Source organism: Patagioenas fasciata, chromosome 3, assembly GCF_037038585.1.
Source record: "Patagioenas fasciata isolate bPatFas1 chromosome 3, bPatFas1.hap1, whole genome shotgun sequence".
NCBI classification, from domain to species: domain Eukaryota; kingdom Metazoa; phylum Chordata; class Aves; order Columbiformes; family Columbidae; genus Patagioenas; species Patagioenas fasciata.
Genome location: NC_092522.1, coordinates 66,195,405 through 66,218,127, shown reverse-complemented (window position 1 = coordinate 66,218,127; position 22,723 = coordinate 66,195,405). Strand labels below are relative to the sequence as shown.

The window sequence follows — 22,723 nt, the reverse complement described above, 5'->3', positions numbered from 1 at the left end:
AGCTTTCAGGCACAGCTGGGTATGTCTAGAGTACCTCAAGAAACATCACCCAAGTCGCTTTACCTTTACAAGAGCAAAAATGGAATAGAAGCAGCAGGCTGAATTCTCTGTTAAACCAGTGCAAAGGTGCACCTCTGTCAGAGGACACTTTTAAAAGCAGCTACAGAACAAAAGCCTCTCTGCTTGCCAGACGGGCATACATTATAGTAACCACACCCTTCTAGGTAAACCAAGTACATAGAGCAAATCACTTCTTTTGTGAATAGGGTTTACTTTATCATTTTGAAAGGCATATAGCTATTTCTTGACATATTAGTATGCTTAAATGAATCACTTAAGAAAATAAACTTATTTGCCCGTGTTTACATTCATTTGTCCTATCCTCTGTTATTAATCAAATTTGTCTAATATTTTTATCGCATTGTGTTTTAGACAAATAAATAAACAACATGATTGCCTTTGAAATACTACATGCTAGCAATAAAATAAAGTCAAGAAATCACGGTCTCCTGTGTGGTGGGAATAGGTGGAAAGGATGTATTATTACTCTAGGTACGCTGATAACATACAATGTCAATACCCCACCATATTGTTAATTTTCATTTGCTTTTAATGCAGTGCCCTGATACAGGTTAAAAAGATTGATCTGCATATGCAATGAATGCATCTTATTGTTAGTACTGTGCTTTAAAAAGATTTAAAAAAAAAAAAAAATTAGAGCAGTCTGTGTGATGATGTAGGCTTGTACATGGAAAGGGGCTAGTTGGCACAGAGGGCACCGCACCTGGAGCATCACCAAGCCCACCACGCTTGGGTACCTCACTTGACGTGTGGTTCTGCTGGTGTCCAAGGAACTGGTGCCGCTTGCCCCAAGCCTCATTTTGCACCTACTATACTGTGTCATTTCAGAACAAATGAAATAACAGCTATTGTACAACATATGTTCAGTTCCTATAGTACTTTATTTTTGCAGTTGGAAGGCCTCAGGCATTGCTCTCCTTCCAAGCCATATACAAACAAAGAGGGTTTACCACAATAAAGAGCCTGTGCTGAAGACTGTAAGGTTTACCTTTTCTCCCTCACTCAGGATCCTAATTTCACCAAGTTATATTCCTTCCTTTCATTCTGTATTATGTAGCTATAACCTACAGTTTTTTTCCCAGCAGCAGCACAGGTCCCTCTTGATTTTCCCTTACTTTTTAAATCAATAGGATTTTCCAAGGCTTTGGCATCAGGAAAATCTAGATGTAACATCAGAAAGGAAACAGATCTCTTATTCTGTTGGTAAGCCCTTTCATATAAAATTTCAATTGATTCAGTCTAACCTCATCACTGGATTCTTACTGCTACCAGACCTGGGCTAAGGTAGACTATACTTTAAAAATAAACAAAAAGAAATAATGCAGCCAGCTGGTAAGCCTGAATCATCGCTGTCTTATTCCAGTTCTGTACCAGAACACACTGCAGATGTTCAGTGTAGGGGCTCTGGTATAATTACAAGCTAACAGTGGTCTAGCAAGCTCTAGAAGGGCATGTGCTGAAACCACATGTGCAAACCTGAAGACCTAGGCTATGCCATCTACACAGCTGGAGTAGGAGCCAGCAGAGCACCTCCTTCTTTCTTTAAGCACATGGGTGCATAGCCCAGGGGGGATCTTGTTTCCAGCTACTGAAACAGTTTCCTCTCAGCTCACTACCCTTTCTCTGGCTTTTCAGCCCAGATGCAAGAAAACGTGGGTATGATGGTGTGGAGGTAGCCACATGTCCTGCTGGCCCCCAGTTTGCTATCCATTTTGGCCCTAACCGGGTCCACACAATGTCCCTTCCCAGCAGGGCAGGTGGTTGCCACTCACACCTATGTGTTTGCTGTTCTCAGAGTCCTGGCGCACATGCAAATCTGGGTGGTGACACATCCAGCTACCTTTGAGGCAGGTCCCCCTCAGGAAGCCAGCAGTGCAGCCACCAGGCTGGCGCTCACACACACCTTTTGCCAGAACAAAAACGTTAATGCACATTGTTGGACATAATTTATATCCATGGGTAAAGGAACCTGGCTAAATACATGCCTCTGAGTGACTTGGTATGTGATACAAGCAGAGTTAAACTCCAGTCTCCTGCCTGTCTCCCCAGAGTTTTTAATCAACCTTCTTATCTTCTTTTACGAGAAACTTAAGTTAGGAAGCCTACATTAAGGGAAAACATACATTTTTACTTTGCTTCAAATGTGTTAACAGTATTTATTGAAAATATTTCTGCCCAAAATATCAAAAACCATGCAATTTTCAATGATAAAAATACCACAACTGCATTTGAAACTTTACAGTAACTTCAGTCTAAAAGTGAAACTAAAAAAGTGAAAGTTGCTTTTTTTTTTTTTCAGTGCACAAGCTGAAAGAAATGCAGAAAGTAAACAAAAAGTATATATTAACATGCATTTATAAAAATGCGTCTGGCATTCTAAGATGGCTTCAGACCAGAAGGAAAGAAAGGAGTCTATTTATAACACTGTCATAGAAAAAAAACCCTGTGTGTGATCACATTAAGCAGTTAGACACTGATTTCACAGTATTCCTTGCAGATTCTGTGACAAACTCAGCAAAAGTAGGAACAACACATAGGTAGAGTTTGCTGCTGGGATTTTCTGAAGTCTGAAAAGAATTTATGCAGCTATCTCTTATTCATTTGGAAAATCCTGGTGTTTGGGCTTATTACTCTTCTTCTACTAGCTAAATTTCCTTTAAAATGCCTTGTCTCTTTGGTTATGCCTAGTTAATTGATGTTGGCAATGCTCAGCCCAAGTTATACCAGCTGAACAGCAGATTGCAACAGGAAAACATTAAGGAGGAAGACAGCACATCTTGGGTTTGATGTTTAATTAGGATTCTTAAAACTTTCTTCACATACTTTTAACTCCATTTTGAGGTTTGTGTTTGTAGTAGAGGTGCAGGAAATCAAGTAATTCAATGTGTATTTACCATATATATATATATATATATATAAAAAATTACTTTTTATTAAATTACTTATATAATTTGTGTAGGTAAAAGATCAACAGAACATGCAGTTACACTGTTTACAATTACTCTCTCAGTTGATGCAATTACTATAAATAGGCTCAGAGACATCACTAATTAATGAAGTTGGAAGAGTAATACAAGAAGATGTCTGCTACTGCACATCTAGGGCATATGATCTCTTAGTTCAGACACAGAAGTGATTTTTTTTTTTTTTTTTTGGGGGGGTGGCTTTGGCAAGGATATATTACAAAGAACCCTCACACCCCAAATGGCCTGAGGCTACAGATGCTTTGTAAAGAAAATGAAATAGTAGAGTTGTGGCTCATTTTTACCTAAATTTTAAACATTAGGAAAAAAGCAACAGCACTGGAGTATATGTGCACACTTTACTGATTTTAGTGGGGTTTATATACACAGATTTGGGGAAGAGTGATCTTTAAACCTGGAGTGGAGGTAATCCAGATGTGTGTGGGGGGGTGGTTCAGTCTGGGAAGAAAAGAATAAGTATTTATTCAGAATCACTGGAGAAGAAATGTCTTCCACAAAACCTTCAGAAGAAAATTGTGCATATTAACAGTTCTCTTGAGAGCAATAATAGACATTCTTTGCATTTATTCAGCAAATTTACATCCAAATCGGGAGGATGTTGGATTTGTCTCAGTTAACACTGAAATATTTGCAAAAATCAACAGGAGAAAATGTTTCCCACAGAAGCAGGAAGAGAAAACCTTGCAGAGTTTTGTTTGTACCTCTCTGGTAAACTGTAGGCAACATGACCGCACTGTTTCAGTGAAATGTACCTTTTCAGACACAAAGTAGTACCTACCCTTAACAGCAGATCCAGTGAATCCTGTGATAGCCTTAAAGCTGCGTTGACTATGGGCCCAGCTTCAGGTCTCATGTGTACATAAGCAATACTCACGAGCAGAGCAGCGTTCACAAGTCTGTCTTATTTTTAAATAACTTTCTGTAAAAGATTCAGGATTCGATCCTAGCAGTGCTGAAGTATTATTCCCTTTATCAGTAATAAAAGCAACATTTTATATACACACACAAAAAAATTATACTCTTGTGGATTACTATCAGCTTTGATTCTGCATCAGTTGCTTTCCTTTCTGAAGGAATAAAATGAAACATCTTCAACACCTGGCAACAGTGGCTAGCTACAATGTGAGTACTGAAGCATCTTCCCAAATTTTCTCTGACCTTCTGATTTCCTTCATTCACCAAATAAATCTTTACCAGGGGGGAAAAAAAAAAAAAAGCCACTAAAATCTGGTGGATCAGAGTAGCTTTGTTCTCTCCTGATGACAGTAGGCACTTTATAAATTGAATAGGTGTAGAACAGAGTTGAATTAGTCTTTGTTTCTCCAGTTCCTCCACTGCCACTAGCATTAAAGCCCACCCTTCCTAGCAGGGAAACGCTTTGCAAAAAAGGCCAAGAAATCACCTCCACTCTGCACCAGTGTTGGTCGCACGGTGCAGCAGACCCATTTTACAGGTAGGCAAGTGGAGGCTGGGAGCGACAGCAGCTCCTGTCTAAGATGTGGGAAAAGCACGTGAACCCTCGGGCTAATTTGGGACAAGGTGTGATCCCAAGAAGCGCTGCGTCCGCAGAGCTCGGGGAGGCAGCCCCGGCTAGCTGTCCACCCCTGCGCTGTGAGCGTCGGTGAATCCCGTTACAGGACATACGGAGCCTAAGGGACATGAGGGACCCGGCGAGGCGGCGTCGGGAGCTGCCCGCGGGCTGCGCTGTGCCCCACGCACGGCCCCGGCCCCGCGGGACGCGCCGCCTCAAGGGACAGCGGGCCCTGAGCCCGCCCCGGCCCTTCGGGAGCGGCGCCCCGGGCCCGGGAGCGGCCCCGTGGCTCCGCCCCGGCCCGGCCCGCCCCGTCGGCGGCTCATTGATGAGCCGCGGGCCTTTGAGGAAAAGGCGAGTGCGCCGAAACCGCTGCACAGCCCCGATCTTTGAAACGGCAGCGCAGCCTGGGAACTTTGCATGTTTCGCCATTTTTCACATCCTGACTCATTTCTGTATCAAAAAAACGTGTTCTCTGGAGCTCATCGGACACCCACCGCCCCTCCCGCCGCGGCGGCAGGCACCATCCACCGCCTGGCAGCAGCAAGGGGAACTATAGCAAAAATCCCCCGCGGCGCGGCAGCCGCAGTCAAACACCGGGCAGCTCCAGACTCCGGTCACCCCCGGAGTCCCTCTGGCCCCGCAAGAGTTCCCCCAGATCCCCCGGCGTCGCTTTTATTTTGTATTTCCTGCGGCGGTTGCTCGCCCCCCGAGGGCTGCTGCAGCCCGCACGCCACGGAGGGAGTGGAGCAGGTGCACCTGCCAGGGGCGAGCCCCCGTCCGCGGGAGGCACATACGTGGCCCGGGGGTTGTCGCCGATACACCGGGGGTGCCCGCGCCGCCCTAGGGAGAGACCCACTCGCTGTGTACAGCCCGGGGGGGGGAGGGGGGGAGTCGCTCCCCCGGACCCCGACGGCTTCATCATTGAAAGCTTCCCCCGCCGGGATGGAGGCTCCGAGCGCGCCGTCGAGGGGCTGCGGCGCTGGTGCTGAGAGGGGGCCCTGTGCGGCGGGGCGGGGCGGGGCGGGGCGGGGCGGGGCGGGGCGGGGCGGGGCGGGGCGGGGCGGGGCGGGGCGGGGCGGGAGGGCCCCGTCGGGCGCGCTGCCCCTGTCCGCCCGCCCCGCGCCCCGCCGCCGCGGCACGGGCCCGCCGCGCGGCGCCAGGCGCCTGCGCACTGCAGGGGCGCCAGATTTGGCGGGAGGGGGAGTGTCCAAGGGCCCTTTGTTTGATGGCATCTCTGTTTACAGAGTTTACTCTTTAATCTCAACCTGTTTCCTCCTCCTCCTCCCGCGGCTCCTCGGCACTCCCGTGCGCGGCGGCGGAGCGCCTGGGCGCAGCCCGGCAGCAGGGCGCGGCGGCGGGCGCGGGCTCCCCCGTCCTCCTCCCCCAGCGGCCGGTGCGAGCATGGCCCGGAGACCCCGGCACAGGTAACCCGCTGTCTGCGGACGGGGGGCGGCCGGCCCCGCTGCACTCCGCTCCGCGCCTGTCAGACGGGACGCGAGGCGGGAGAAAGGGAAGGCAGCGGTGGGAGAAGGGCTTTCCCGGTGGACGGGGCGGTGCGCGGGCGGGCAGCCTCCTGTCCTCCGCGCACCTGGGCTACTCCGCCCCCGACCCCCAAGCGCAGTGCGAAGCACCCTCCTCCCCGGCGGCTCCGGTGCAGCGGCAGCCCAGAGGGACGCGCCGCAGAGCCGCCGCTGAGCGGGCGCCCGGGCCCCGCGCCCCACGGCTGCCGGACGCCGAGGTGGGGCCGCGGGGTGCCGGGGCTCGCAGCCCGCAGGGGCCACCGCGGAGCCCGGCGGGGCTGCGCGCCCCGCAGCTGCACGGCAGGACAATGTCAGGTTGGCTCGGCGGCAGCAGGTAGTGCGTCCAGTCTCATTCATTCATTCATTCCCGGCGGGGTGGGACGGCAGGTGGGCGGCGGGCACGGGGCTGGGCTCGCTCCCTCGTATTTTTTTTTTTTTTTTTTTAATTTATTCTTACAGTGGCGGCCCTTTTGCCCTGGGGAGAGCGGCTTTCTGTTGCGGGGGTAGTTGCGCCCAGCGGGGCTTGCCTTTTTCCCGCACACGCCGTTCGTCACATGCCGGAGCGTGGTGGCATGGGCAGGCAGCTGCTGGGGCTGCGGGTCCGACGGGGCGCTCGGCCGAAGCTGTCAGCCGTGCCCACCTGCCTGCCGCTCTCCTGGGCGAGGGCCACTCCCGCCGCGCCGCGCCAGAGGCCGGGGGCGGCGGTGCCCCAGGAGCATTGGGCTGCACGGGTCGGGACGGGACGAGTCGGGACGGGACGGGGGGGCAGCGCCGCGTGGCTGCGTCCGTGCCGCCGCTGGCGGGCGGGCGGGCGCACAGAGCAGGGTTGTTGTCTAATTAGCCGCGGCCGGCGGGTCAGACACGTGGAGGCTTTTTTCTCTTTCTCTTTGCAGCACGGCATCCTCCTCTCTTCCCCTCCCCTTTGGCTGGCCGTGGCAGAGGAGAAGGTCTCAGCCCTGCCTTTCCGTGCCCGGCTGTCGGCCCCGTCCGGAGGGATTTGGGACGCGGGGTGCTTTTTTTAAGGAAGAAGGGCTTACGGCAGCGGGCCGCTGGGCGAGCGCCGGGCTGTACTTTCAGTGTCAGAGCCGAGGTGTCGCTGGGGCTGGCGGTGAATCACCCGGCCCGTCTCTCCCGAAAGAGAGGGACAGCCGCCGCCTGCCTCGCGGGCGCCTCCCGCAGGGACACGGCGCTCCGCCGCCTCGGGCTTGGCCGGCAGCCCCGCCGCGGCGGCGCGGGCTGCAGGGGTGGCACGGCGCGGTGTCTGCCTGCCCTGCGGGGCGCGGAGCGGAGACAGCGGGGCCGCCTCGGCGGGAGCGGGCGCGGGCTCTGCCGCGGGAGCTGGCGCGGGCTCTGCCGCGGGCGCGGGCTCTGCCCCGCGGGGCTGGTGTCCGAATTCCTTCAATCACGGTAGCAGCAGCGAGTCATTTCCTTTCCGCCCCCTCCTTTTCTTTCTTTCCCTCTCCCTTTTTATTTATTTTTTTTTCTTTCCCCGTGGATCGTTGCACAAGTCGGTTGTCCGGACAAAAAGCGCCGCCGCTGCTGCTGGGGGAACGCCGGGGGAGCGGCGCCAGCAGGCGGGGGGCTCCAGCCTTCTTCCCCGGCCGGGCGGAGCACTGCGCCGTGCCGCTCGGGGGGAGGCTTCGGGGCTGCGGCCGGAGGTGAATAATAAAAAAAAAAAAGTTTAGAGCAGCGCTGAGGGCCCGGTTGGCTGAAGCAGCTACCGGGCGTCCCGAAATCCCAGGGACCTTTTCTCCTGCTGGGGAACCCAGGTAGTACAGCGGCTTTTGCTCAGTGCTGCGGTGCCGGCAAGGCCCCGGTGATTTAGATAAACCGGTTACCTTATTGGCACCGCACTAAAATGATTTTAACCTGTTTGCCACTGATGTTCTGCTGCAGCTGCAGAACGGTGTTTCTCTGCTGTGTCTGAAACACATTGCAGTGCAGGAAGCGTCACTGATGGATGCATACCTGGTGCTTTTACAATCTCTGAAACTCATTTTCAAAATGATACTTGGAAACTGAGCCACAAAACTTCCTTTGGCATATGGGCAGTCACACAGCTGTCTCTGTGTCACTTAGAAAAGTGAATCTCCTTTGAGCAGTGGTGGAGGAAAGAGCTGTGTTTGCTGCAGCTGGAGCGTGTGAGCTTTGCTCAAGTGCGCTGCCCCGCTGAGGCCCGGGAGGCTCCAGCTGCCAACGAGGGGTTCGCCTTGGCGTGCAGAGTTGGAGCTGCAGTCAGCACTTCCCCCAAATGGTTACGTGGGCCGGGGAGTAGGGAGTGAACTATGGGGCCAGGCAGGCTGGAGGACCACAGCACCGTGGGGGTGAGTTGAGAGTGGTAGCGATGGGCTTGGTGGGTGAGTCAGGGGCCACCCGGCAGAGGCTCTGGGAAGGCCACACACATCACAGCAGACTGTGGAAAACTTCATACCTACGTGTAGCAGAGTTTTAATGTCACATGCCACAGGCCAGAAAACAGGGTGGAAGATGTAAGGTGTGATTAACCCAGTGTACTTTAAAAGAATATATGTTTAACAGCTTGCATTTTGGAGGTGTTTGCATCTTGACTAACAGCCTCTGTGCTTCACTGCAGCTTGATTTTAAAAGTGATTACCTGAAAACAAACTAACGGGATGAACAATGCCTGATAATTTTATTACAAAATAACTTTATTTTAATGTCTTAGTCATACCTTAACATATCACAGCATATCATACTATCAGATATATCACAGTTTTTAGTCTCACAGCATGGCATTGTCTCCTTTCTAGCACTTGTGGTTATCATCTCTAAGCTGAAGTGTCAGAACTGCTGCTCATATCTTGAAAGTTGGAAATAAAATATTGCCCACCAGAAAGACAGCTCTTGTTGCAAAACTCTTTTTAAATTTTCGTTAACTGAGTGGGGCAAGTGCTGTTTGTGAAAAAAGTAATAGAGTCCTTTTTGCCTGTAGATAGCCTCTGGGGAAATCCCTTAGTCATGAACTAGGTGAGAAGCAGAGTATTTCAAAAACAGTATGAGGTATGTAGAAATGGAATAGAGGTAATGAAGTCTTAAGTTAAAGAAACTGAGAGTATAAAAAGGTTCAATCATTCAGTTGTTGGTGGCAGGATATGGAGTATACTTGTCCTCAACCCTTGTCTGTCTAGACCCATAAACGGCAGGTACATTTTATATGAGAGCCTGTTGCATTTTAATGCCATCACTTACTGGCTTTACTTAATTACAGAAACTTTTACCTTCACATATAGGGTCCACAACCATATTCTCAAACAAAGTTATTATTGGTAAACTTTTTGTATTTATACATAGTCTGTTTTACTTGGGAATGATACAACTATCCTATTCTATTAAACACTCAAAAATGCTAATATTTTTCGGAATGTATGGCACGAGTTAAAGATTTTGAACATGTGCTTGTGTAATGGACACAGCCTCTAGTTCTCTTCATTGTCCCAAACATTGTATTTTAATTTGAAACCTTCATTGGTTGAAAGTTTGCCAAATGTGTAATTCACCACTGATCCAACAGTAAGAGCAGGTCTAAACATGCACAGTAATACGAAGGTTGCCAGCCCTTTGCTTGTATCTGTGGATACCAAAAACAGCAGAACCAGTTCAGAACACTAGAACAACAGAATGCAGAACAAAATCTTGTTGTGCAAGTTTTAAAACTTTTATCTATGTAACCTTTGTAAGGATTGTAGTGGGTTTTTTTGTGCTTTGTAATTAAGTAGCTCAAGTCCTCATGTTCCTCTCTGTGTTTCACTGTGTTTCCTTCTGCAGTATATACAGTAGTGATGATGACGAAGAAGATGTTGAGATGTATGATCATGATTATGATGGTCTGCTTCCCAAGACCGGAAAACGTCACTTAGGAAAAACCAGATGGACCCGTGAAGAGGTAAATTCAAGTTCATTCATATCCTGCCTGTAAAAAGATGGAGAGAGCATGGATCACATTCTTATCTGAGTTGCTTATCTGCAAACTAACTTCAACACCAGTCCCGCGTACATGAATGAAGACAGTTTCAACCCATGAGCTACATTCAGTGTTTTATTTAACTTTTTGGGTTGTTCTTCTCTTTTAAATAAATATATAAACACATTTTTTAATATCCACCAAGGTCTGTGTTACAGGTATGTGAGTCTCTGTGTAATCCCTGTTGGAGAAACAGATTAAGAGTTACCTGCAGCAGTGCTTGATTGTTACTGCTGCCTCTTTTTGTTTGAAAACAGTTGCTATGCAAGAACTGGCATGTGTTCAGTGTCCCACAGCAGCAAACAACTGTGGCAGAAACTGCTGCAGTCGTTTTGTGCCATTTGAAATTTGCACTTTAATTACAGCACTATGATTCTGAGTGGAAATAAGTTGAAAGCTGGAAGAAATAAATCCAACAGTACCAAAATTGAGCATTGAAGATGTATTTTGTATTTGAAGGTCAGGATGCGTTTTAGCCACAGTAACCTTGCGCTGACTTTCTGAATAAATTGTGGTATCAAACTCTGTTGCCAGGTGGCTATCCTCTGGCCATTTAACTGGTTTGAGTTTATTATGAAATACATTAATACAGTTCTTAAGTTATGTTTTGACTTTCTCCTCTCTAACAATGTTTGTTGATATATAAACAATTGCAGGTCACCTCTTGCAAGCATTTTTAATTTTTTTTTTAAATCGTGGATGTCGTGATGTGGCCTGGGAGGAAGGGATGGCCAATGGCCACTTTTCTTCCACATGAACTGGGAGCGTACTGGTAGGCACTGATCAGGGAAGGGGAGGGTTGTTCCTCTTCTCTTATCTCTGGGGGCAGTTCTCACTCATCTCATGCTATCTTGATCTTTCCCAGTACATGAGATTAGTTTTTTTTTGTCTTTAGGTTCTGTATTTCTGGCCTTATCTTTAAAAATACTGGACCAATTTTTTTGCTGTTGCAAGTATGCAAAATTCCCTCATAGTGATCAAGAGCAAAAAAGGAGCCATTAGTTTTATTGTGCATTCATTGTACATGGATAAGCAATGAGCAAATTGCTGGAACACCCATTACTTGCAAGACATATAAAACTTAATACTGTGATTTTCAGAGGTCCCAGACAGCTGGGTGCCAGAGTGTTCCTGAATTTTGATGTTATTCTGATGCCTGCCATCTAAGTGTCCATGCCCTTCTGTAAATCCAGTGCAAGAATAACAGTTACATTGCTTTGAGCAGTAAAATGGGAATGTATAATGTGAGTCAACAGCAAAGAGGTCAAGTTGTTTTTCCTGCAGCACAGTAAAGAACCTACCAAAATCTACAAGAGTAGAAAAGACTCATTTAGACAATTAAAAGTATGAGAAGACTACAGATCACCTCCACTTGCACTCAGGAAGCAGAAATACGTGCATAAAAAGCTAGAAGGACACAACTTTTAAAAAATTTATATTTCATTTGCATTATAAGAGATTGTGATATTAATGATGTCTGTTTCTTTTAATGATTCAGGATGAGAAGCTGAAGAAGCTTGTGGAGCAGAATGGCACGGAAGACTGGAAAGTCATTGCCAATTTCCTTCCTGTAGGTGGATATTGGTTTCTGTTTCCAGTTCTAGTGACAACCCTTTATCGGAGGTTTCTAAGTAAGGGAAAGAGGAGTGGTTGCTTTATAGTTACATTTTTGCAGGAGATATAAAACCTCCACGGATTAAGACCTCAGAAATCTAGTTAGAATATTGTGGAAACCCTTACTTTCAATTTTCCTTTCATTTCTCAGAAAAGGCTGGAAAAAATCAAGCAAGCGAAAATGGGGAGGGTGGCAGGGTGTTGCACAGTAAGTGGTCAATGCAACACTGGAACAAAATGTCTAATCACAGAGCAAAATTAGCTTTGGTGAATTGTAAGTATGCTTTAGAACATAATTACTTTGTGAACACTTTGTCTGTTGTAGAAATACTGCATGTAAAAGTATGACAGCTGTTCTGCAGAAGGTGAAGATTCAGTTTGTGTAGTTTTGGTGATACAGTCCTCACTGCAGAAATGATGGAAATCTTATCTGGTTCTGTGAGCAAATTGAGAGTTGAGCACCTTCTTCTCAGACCTACTATTGTATCACTCCGTGTTGTTTAGTAATAGTAATTATCAATGAAATACGTTGGGAACAAGGGTGCCTACATAGGAGCATTCTCATTCTACATTCATCTTGTCTAAGGAATGATCTACTTTGCACATTTTGCATTTCACTAGAATCGGACAGATGTTCAGTGCCAGCACCGATGGCAGAAGGTACTAAACCCAGAACTTATCAAAGGTCCGTGGACTAAAGAGGAGGATCAAAGGGTAATCAATTTTCTTTTCCATCTGATTAATGCCTTACTAGCAGATTTCATGTGTTTGGGCAAAACTCCTAGAGACTTTGGTGGTCTTAATACTAATATGGCCAGAGACAATGCTTAGTAGTTGCGTAGTGCTTTCTATACAAACTACTTAATCGTGCTTTACAGCATTGAAATGTAGAATTATATGTAGCCTAGAAATACTTTAACTATTCCTAGATTTTTCCTCTTGGTTAAAAGTATAAGTGGGAATTGGGGAACCTTAAGTGTGTGTTGGGTTTACCATGGCAATTTTGAGAAATGTTGTTGAAAATATTGCTCCACCACAGGAAAAAAAAATATATATATCATTGATTCATTATGCATTGTTAAATACAGGCAGTTTTTGTGTCCTTCTTTGAAGGTAATAGAACTCGTGCAGAAATATGGTCCAAAGCGCTGGTCTGTCATTGCTAAGCATTTGAAGGGAAGGATTGGAAAACAGTGCAGGGAGAGGTGGCACAACCATTTGAATCCAGAAGTGAAGAAAACCTCCTGGACAGAAGAGGAAGATAGAATTATTTACCAGGCACACAAGAGGCTGGGAAACAGATGGGCAGAAATTGCAAAGTTGCTGCCTGGACGGTAATGACATATACCTTTAGCTCTTAAATAGGAAACAAGGAAAAAGCTGCAGGTCTGAGCAGCCTGTTTCAGTTGCCTTGGGCTGCACATTATAAATAAAAAAATCTTGGACTCAAAACCTGGAAAGCCAATGACATCGATGTGCATTTTTCTCAGTGTGGAACTGTGCTATTTGATCAGTACATGGAACAGTATGCTATTTTTACATGCTTTTAGTATTTACCGTAAGTTAAAAATCCCAGTAACTAGAGCAAGCCAGAAACAGTGTCCTAAATGTCTGAGCAATTTTATTTGTGCCTGCAGTAACTGTCAAAATTTGAATTGGTTGAACAGTGAAGGATCAGGCTCTACAAGTGGATCATAATTTACGTTCAAGTAAGAGTATGCTTTCAACGTGAAATCCAGTGTGTTTATTCAAGGTGATTTAAAAGAAGGCTGCTTGAACATTTGTAATTGCTCCTGAATCATCCAGATGGTTTTGACCTGTTAAAAATCCATGTATAAAATAGGAGAAACTGACTTCCTCGAAATCTGGTCCTGGAAATACCTGTCTCACTGAAAACATATGCACAGCTTGCATATAATTTCAGATATTCAGTGTCTTACTTGCCCTGTAGTAAAAGTGATTCAACATAAAGTATAGCCAAACATACAACGTAAGCAAGGGGGAGGTTTACCTTCCCATTTTTATTCCTGCTGTTTGGTGAAGCTTCTTCAAGATCTAAATATAATGCCTAAGATGATGATACCCTTTTAAGCAGGCATTCACTAGACTGCTTTCACCTTCTAGAGGAAAACAAGAAAGGAATTAACCCTTGGAAAGTTTTTCTGTAGCTTTCACACACCACAGATGCAGCTTTCAATGATACTGTGTGGCAATGTTTTTCAAATAGAGGAGCTTTTTTCCAAGTGTACTCTTGAAGTCTCACAGACTTGATAAGCTTGCTTTTTCTAACTCGTTTATGTGAGAGTTTGAATCTCAGTTTTTCTGCTGCTATGAAAAAATCACAACAGCTTTGTTTACTGAATTTGTGTGTATAGCTTGATGTTGTCACTGTCTAGGTGGCCAGTTGGAAAATTGCTTGAAGGTTGGTCTTTTCACAGCTGTTCTCTGCAGTCTGTCTTTCCATCAGTAAGATAAAATAAAATTCCATTGCAATACTAAGACTTAGGAAGATGATGTTGGCAGCCCTTTAGGGTAACCTCAAAGGGGTTAGCCTTTGTTGTCACCTCACCTCACCGGAATGAGGTGAAGCTTAAGTTAATAATTTCTTAGAGTTTGAGGACCTAAGGCTTAGAAATTGCTTTAAAAAGTACATAAACAACCGTAGCCCCTGTGTCTTTTTCCCTACCTTTTGTACTGAGCATCTCTCCTGAGAAGTTGAGAGTAGCATTTGTAAAGGTGGGAGCAGGAGAAAGGTCAGAGAACAGCTTGAGGTTTAAACAGAAATACCAACAGCAGTTTCCTGCCCATTAATCTATCTGAACTGGAAAGCTCGTTTTTAACACTCATCAAATGTATGTATTTCTGTTGTAGAACTGATAATGCCATCAAGAACCATTGGAATTCCACTATGCGCAGAAAGGTTGAGCAGGAGGGCTACCTGCAGGAGTCCTCCAAAGCCTGTCACTCCTCAGCAGCCACCGGCTTTCAGAAGAACAACCACTTGATGGCTTTTGCTCACAACCCACCTTCTGCACAGCTGCCAGTAGCTGGCCAGCCCCCGCTGAGCAGTGACTACCCCTACTACCACATCTCTGAGCCACAAAACGTAAGCGCCTGAAAATGTGTGTGTGGGGGGGGTTGTTTTGATTTGTTAAACAGGTGGGTGCAATTTAGCCATAGCTGGTTGCAGGAAGCATGAAGTGTTTTTTCCCAGACTTGGCGGACTTGTGTGTGCTTGATGTCAGGCAAGGAATTCTTTGACTTTGGCTTCACTCAGGGACGAAAATAAGTACATTTCAAATTGATTGCCAGCACTGAGGTGGTGGAATCGGATTCGGTGTTCTTAATGTCTTGTAAGCTTGTATGCTTCCAGGACTGTTTCTTATGGTGATGAATATTACATTTCTTGAAAATCAGTTGAAACTGGTTAATTCTGTGTTCTATGTCAAAATCTCCCACGTTCCCTTCAGTAATATTCTGTTTGGGGGTCACCTGTTGGAACCAAGTAAACAAGTATTGTTTTTAATATGATTCTTTTTCTATTAGTGATTAATAATGAAACAGGCTGCTGCTTCAGACTGTTACATTGTAGAGTTTTAGATGATAATAAATTGCATCTTTTGTATTTTTACTTCAATTTAGAAAAATCTTACAAAAACATCTATAAATTATTCATCTTTTCTCATTCAGGAAGTTTAGATATTTCATATATGAATTTTCTTTCTTCCTTTATAGTGCTTACTGTCATTTTCTTAAAAAACTGTACACTTTTCTTGTAAACGTTGGGTGGGGTTTTTTTTTATATTTCATCTCCCTGTATTATAAATATTAAGTACCTAAAACCAAAGTATGTTTAACATGAATTCATAATGTAGGCAGACCGTATGATAGAAGTAATAACTTTTAGTGTCTTTTGTTTTTTGGCCTAGGTCCATGGTCAGATCCCATATCCAGTAGCACTGCATGTAAATATTGTCAATGTTCCTCAGCCAGCTGCTGCAGCTATTCAGGTAGATAACTTGAACCTCATTTCAAGAGCCAATTTGTTAAACATTTGATAAGTCAAAATGGAGATATTGTATATTAAGAAAACATTTTAGTGTAATAAGTGTGGTGAAGAGAGAAAACGGGGAAGGTGGGGGAGTTCTAACATGGCTAATAATTGCTTTTTCTGAAGTGGATTTAAAACACAGTAGTTGACATCTGGCGTGGTGGCTTTCACTCTCCATTTCAAATGTCTATACTGAAATGCAGCAGCGACTTTGGTAGTGGAAAACACAATTGGCGTTTGTTTCATCTTTGAGTCTAATCTGGCTGTTACAACCACAGGATGGCAAGCCATGAGCGTGTTAGTTGCTACATCCTATCAGACCTTTATCTTTTCTTTTCCCTTAACTCTTAATTTCAGAGACACTATAATGATGAAGACCCTGAGAAAGAAAAACGAATAAAGGAATTAGAGTTGCTACTAATGTCGACTGAGAATGAACTGAAAGGGCAGCAGGCATTACCAGTAAGATTGTCACTGTGTGCTTGGACGGAGGGATAGCAGCATTACCCCAGTGCTTGTCTTTTTAACTTTTTACTCCCCTTCTGCCTTCGATACTAATCAAGGCTCTATATTTCCGTTTTGAAAGGATGAAACATAGCACATATGTGATCTGTATTTGCTTCATAAATTCTTTTATTGGAAAAAGCAAACAATTTGCAGGTATTGTACTTTGCAAAGTGGGAGCAGGGCTGGACTCTGTAATGTGATGTAATATTGGAAATATGATGATTGTACAAAAAGGAAAAATCCCACTTCTTAAACCAATGGGATCTGCATTTCTGAAAGTGTGCAATGGTTCATGTGATGAAAATGTAGTGCCTGTACATTAGATTTTTCTCCTCTGTTGTATTCTTTCCTTCAGCTGTGTTTTATATACTTTGTAAGCTTCAGACTTGGTGCATGTTTGACAGTTTGTTTTACTTCTCCAAATAATGTTAGATTCTTCATAACTGCATGTGTGGAGCAAATGCTGGCTATCACACTTCGCTGTATATGCCATTGGATGTTAATGTGTGAAAACCCTTACGTAATTCTTTAACACCATCACCAAAGCCATGAATCCTCAATTCATTTTTGAAGACAGGTGATAGCCAGCAGAGTCTTTTTTTGGGTAATATTTAAATTAATAGTAAAACAACTGCATGCATGATACGTTAGTTTGGCCACTTTTTAACTTTAGTTAATGTTTTGCAATTTCTTCTGTTGCATGATCACACTGGAAAGAAACTTCTGTTAATTTGTTCTTCTGCTTTCCTAACCACATTGATTTGACAGCCTCTTCATTGCATTGGTGTAAGCTGTAGTATTAGACAGGGATAGAAGAAGAAAAGGAGATAAGCAAACAAAAGCAACTCTAACTCTTAAACCCTTTAGCCTTCTACAGTGCTGAATGCTCAGTAGGGAAATCCTGCCATTTCTTGCTTCTCACAGAAAATGGCTTGCAGATACTTCTTGAGCTTTTGGAGTAACACAATATGAATTGATAATGTGTTAGTAATGATAAATGCTCATAATCCTGGAAGTAAATTATGAGGTAACTTTGGGATAACAAGTACAACGCCGATATTACTTAAAAATGAGATCTTGCACTGATGAAAGGAAACATCTTGACAATTATTTCGTAGGCATAAGCTTTTAGATGATGATGCAACTACTTTTATCTTTCCTCCAGTGGTATCTGACACTTTGTGCAATTTCATTGCTAAGTTCCTTCTGCCTTTTTTCCCTCCACTTTTCTTTTCTTTTCTTTCCTTTTTTTTTTTTTTTTTGTCTTCTTCCTTTAGACACAGAACCACACATCAAACTACCCCAGCTGGCACAGCACCACGATTGCTGACAGTACCAGGACCAGTGGTGACAATGCACCTGTTTCCTGTTTGGGGGAACATCAGCACTGTACTCCATCTCCACCGGTGGATCACGGTTCCTTACCTGAGGAAAGTGCATCCCCTGCACGGTGCATGATTGTTCACCAGAGCAACATCCTGGATAATGTTAAGAATCTCTTAGAATTTGCAGAAACACTCCAGTTAATAGACTCCGTAAGTAGACTTGCTACCTCAGGTGGATTTGTGTGTGGTCAAGGAGTAAGGGGAGAGGAACTGGGAGAATCCTAAATGTGTTTCTTTTTTTTTTTTCCGAGTAACTTTTAGTTGCTACAAGATCTGAAGCTTAGCTTCTGACATAACGAAATGTGGCTGCTTATAAATTAAGCCTTCAAGTGTGGATGCATATGCTTTTTGTGGGTGTATCCCTTTCCTGCTGCATCTTGGTATGGGAGTGTGATTTTTAGCAATCTTCATGATAGGAGCTTGAAACAATCTCTCAATATTGTCTCCTTAAAATAAAATCAGAGACACCATGAAAGATTTTAAACAATGAAATGATACTTATTTATATTTGAAGTGACACATACCATAGGTTTATGTGTGGCTGTTCACATATCTGCATAATTTTCAAAAAGGTTTTGTTGCAGCTTCAGTAGCTGCTTCTCGAAGTTTAAGGAGCTTGCCCTAGCATATGTGAGGAACTGGAAACATGCATTTTAAATGCCAGGTAGCTGATTGACATTGACATGGGCCTTTTGTCACTGACATCTCTGAGATACCATGTGTAACAGAAGTGGCAGGTTGAAATACGCTTGCTGATGGCACCCTCCTTCAGCAGCAGAGGTGTCTGCTTCACACAGTGTCACGTCGCATTCAGCATGTCCAGAGCAGACATGTGGGTTAGGGGGAGACCAGTCTTGGTTTAGAGCCCAAGACACGCATTTTTTGCTAGCAAAAGGCACTATCTTCATACCAAGCAGAAAACTGGGCAAGTAGATAGTAAGGACGTCATCTGACTCATTGTTTCTTCAGGGACTCAGTTGCCAGCAACACTGCTAAGATGTTAGACAGTTCGATGTGATCACGGTAAATATTGAAAACATAAATAAGCATTCAGTGTTACTACTCAAATAAACAGGGTCAAGCTGAACTGAACTGGGAAAGACTGTTGTTGTTTACGGGCATATCCTAGCACTGTATTTTCATGAGGTGGCACCATACACTGTCTTATAGCTCCGTGCCTCCCACATTGTTTCAGGATCCTTCATCACGGGGTGATCTCAGCCATTTTGAATTCTTTGAAGACACAGACACTTCGGCTAGCAAAGCTCCCTCAGGCAAAGTCACGCAGCTTCGGCAAAGAGGGGCCAGTGCTTGTAGCCCTCAAGGACAGCCCATCACAAACTTGAGTGAAATCATGTCGAGTCAGGCTTCTCCTGGCTCACCAAAGTCCTTATCTGCCTCACAGGGCAGCACGGCTCCATGGGTCCTTCTTCGCAAAAGGAGAGGGCACTCCAGCCCCTTAGCCAGTGGCCACGATAGCACCTTGGTCCTAGCTGACGTCAGCAGCTCAACTCCTCCTAAGCGCTCCCCTGTCAAAAGCCTGCCCTTCTCTCCCTCGCAGGTAGATCAAGACTTCTGCACAGATGTTACTAATTCTCAAAAGTCACCCCAGCCTTAACAATTTAGAAACTAATCCTTTGGAACAAATGACTAATTACCGTTGTGCTTGTTGATTTCGCTCCATATTTGAATCTTCTCACTGCTCTTAGTTTTTCCTGCTGGGTTTAGATTATCAGCAAGCTAACTGTCGATTCCTTTATTTTAAATACATCTGTGGGGCTTGGGTTGTTTGGTTGTTTGGTTCGTTTGTTTGTAGGGGAATCATTTTTGCAGGGGAATATGATTGCTTGCTTTGCTCTTGCTGTTAACTCCTTCAACTACTAGAGTTTAACATTTCTGATCATTTGTAATACTTTCCATCTCTGTCCACTTACAGTATGATTCATTGACCTAGAAAACCCCAAACTGCATTTAAATAGCATTCAGGTTGTGAGACAAACTGACAACAACCAGAAAATTCAAATCACGGCTCGCCATCCTCAACCTGGGCCATGTGGTGTGGAGCGGAATAGGAATGAGGAGGAAAATGACCTGTTAAAATGGCCTGGTGTGCACTTCCAATTTCCTGTTGATGGTTGCTTTGTTTCACAGCTGTAGCACTATTTAAAAGTGTTTTGGTTTTTTTTTTTGTTTGTCTGTTTGTGTTGTTTTTCCTTGATTTGGCTTTAGTCCTTGAAGTAAGAGAAAGACTATTTCATGAAGTATAGTAAAAGATCGCATGTATGATCTCCCATTAGATTTGGGGTTTTAATCATAAATATAATTTATCCTGTGAAATCTAAATTTTCTTACATGGCATATTTTTATAAAGTGTATTTTAGTCCCATGCAATTTGAGTCTAGAAGGGAATGTGGTGAATAAAACATACCACTGCGCTTAAAGATTTGTTGACACTAGAAATGGAAACAATATTCTAGGTTACTTGGTAGGAATAGTGCAAACAAAAAAGCAATTTTCTCCAAACTAATACTGCCACCTCCTTTTCAGTCAGCTGTTTCCATTCCAAAACACTCCACGCACCCTTCACAGGTGGCAGTTTTCATTTTACACTGTGAAAACAGAGCATTTTGTTTTGAGAGAGATGATAAGAAATTTATTTTCCTGTGACAAACACTTTATTTACTGCCTTAAAAGCACCTAGATTCCCCATATAAATATTTTTGAGTTTAGCCCCATTTCCTATGGGTTTATTCCTGAAACACCCCTTATTCATTTTCACCCAGTTTTCTTTGGCCACACTGCTTTTAATATTAATTAAAATTTATTTGCAGAAAATCCAAATCTGGCTTTTAAGTTTTAGCTCTTAAATTGGCAAAGAGTGTTTCTCATTGAGACAGAATATCACTTTATAATTTTCCTCTCTAGAAATGCTCCTTTTGGCTTCCTGAGTGCTCCAGCCAAACCACTGGGTATTGTCTTGCCACGTAGTCAGGTACCCCACATACACCTATCCGCACTGTAGGGTCAGGAGGATCACTTATGTCAATCAGAAGGAAATAATTTATTTTTGTTTTGTTCGATAATGTCAACTTAAGAAGTCAGCCTTGTAATCTGGATGCTCCTGTTGATATTCCCTTTCTTTACCTGCAGTTCTTAAACACCTCATCCAGTCACGAAAACTTGAACCTGGACAACCCTGCACTAACTTCCACGCCGGTGTGTGGCCATAAGATGGCTGTTACCATGCCGTTCCACAGGGACCAGACTTTCAAAGCTCAGAAGGAAAACCACGTGTAAGTCTGTTATTATGTTGTCTTGTCGGATTCATGAGGGTTCATTTCTTCAGACTTGCATGCAACTGGAGTCCTGGGTCACTGCGTGCTTCCTGCAGAGGTGTTTGCTAACACATTCAGATTTTGCTTAGTTTGGAGTAAAACTTCCACTTTATAATTGTGGAGGTAGGTTATTAATACAGAACAGTCATGCATATAGACTCACCAGGTTTTTAAATGAAGCCATTCCACTTTATCACAGTTAAATAAAAGTTCTGCCAGGAGAGCAAAATGGATTATAGGACTGCACGAAAATATTTGTGTGAGTCTTTCAGCAGCCATAGACTGTATGCATGTATTTCAGTAAAGAGGTAATATTTCCAAGCCTGTTCCTTTGAAGTTTTTCTCCCTCTTTTTAAAGTTTCAGAACTCCAGCAATCAAGAGGTCGATATTAGAGAGCTCCCCAAGAACACCCACACCATTCAAAAACGCACTTGCAGCTCAGGAAATCAAATATGGTCCTTTGAAGATGCTGGTAAGAAGGAAACAATGATAAAAGTTGCTTTGATATTAGTGCCGAGGGATGTTCTGGGACTTGGATGTAACGTTTCTTCCTTTCAGCCTCAAACTCCGACTCATCTTGTAGAAGATCTGCAGGATGTTATCAAGCAGGAGTCGGAGGAATCTGCAATAGTGGCTGGGCTACATGAAAGTGGACCCCCTTTGCTGAAGAAAATCAAACAAGAGGTAAATCTCAAACTTACCTGAGGCAATTTAATTCAGTACTCTTTGCTGAGAAACTTATACAAATACCTTTTCTGTTAAATAGCTGTGTCTGTTTTTCTTTCATGTGAGCCCCAAGATCCTAGTGTTGGTTCTTTACAGTATACTAGGTATGCCTAATTCATCTCCCAGTGATTTCCATAGAAGTCTTTTTGCTGTTTTCAGCAGGGGTTTGCTTGGGCTGTTCTAATGCAGTTTTCATTTGAAACTTAAAAAGAAAAAAAATTAGACAGGAATTTGGATTGAATCTTTCTAATATTGGTGAAGACTATAGAAGAACCCCACAGAGACCAAGCTCCATGGAGTGATTTAGAAACCTGAACATTTGAGGACATTGCATTATGTTACTTTGTCACTAAAGTTCTAAAAATACATATATTCTCAGTCCTTTCTAGGGGATTAAACACCTGAATACTGACAGAGTGCTGAATGCAAGTATTCCAAGTTTTATTGGGTGTAGATTTTTTTGAGAACCTTGAACTTGTTTCTTCTGCAAAGAGCAAGGGTTCTGCAAAAGACCGTACTGTAAACATGCATTATGCACAGCTGTGAAGAATATTTCAATTTATTAAGCAACTGACAGATAAATCTGCTTTTGGTCAGTTAGGTACTGGTTTTTATCATCGTGATTTCCTGCTTTCAGGTGGAGTCTCCAACAGATAAAGCTGGAAATTTTTTTTGCTCAAATCACTGGGAAGGAGAAAACCTGAACACTCAGCTCTTTACACATACGTCCACGATGGAAGAAGTGCCTGTAAGTGCAAGTTTTCACACCACCAAATGGTTTTTCTGTTTTACATTGCTGTTCAGGTCATAAATGTAAGAGAGAAAATATTTTGTCTGACCCCTCACAAGTAGGTATTGTTCATTATTTCCATATAATTTTCCTTTTTTAAGTGTAAGAAGCAATCCTGCTCCTAATTAAAATCACTGTAATGCCTATAGAAGCAGCAGAAGCTGCAGTCATTGTGCAGCCCACAGTCTTTGTAAAGAGCTTGTGCTTGGAGAC

The 22,723-nt window shown here is 44.1% G+C and overlaps 1 protein-coding gene across 9 annotated transcripts in view; it reads left to right on the top strand.

The window, feature by feature from the left end:
• The first annotated feature begins 5,777 nt into the window (after nt 1-5,777).
• The window catches only part of MYB (MYB proto-oncogene, transcription factor), a 28,942-nt gene continuing 11,996 nt past the window's right edge, over nt 5,778-22,723 (top strand). The window contains exons 1-14 of one of the 9 annotated variants that reach the window (XM_065835736.2): nt 5,778-6,023; nt 9,906-10,023; nt 11,600-11,671; nt 12,337-12,429; nt 12,829-13,049; nt 14,587-14,821; nt 15,645-15,725; nt 16,124-16,228; nt 17,551-17,808; nt 18,854-19,219; nt 20,809-20,951; nt 21,352-21,466; nt 21,553-21,678; nt 22,358-22,468. In XM_065835736.2, coding sequence (XP_065691808.2) covers nt 6,001-6,023; nt 9,906-10,023; nt 11,600-11,671; nt 12,337-12,429; nt 12,829-13,049; nt 14,587-14,821; nt 15,645-15,725; nt 16,124-16,228; nt 17,551-17,808; nt 18,854-19,219; nt 20,809-20,951; nt 21,352-21,466; nt 21,553-21,678; nt 22,358-22,468 — 2,067 coding nt within the window. In that variant the 5' untranslated portion in view covers nt 5,778-6,000. The other 8 variants (XM_065835733.2, XM_071806524.1, XM_065835732.2 and 5 more) reach the window with 8 other exon arrangements.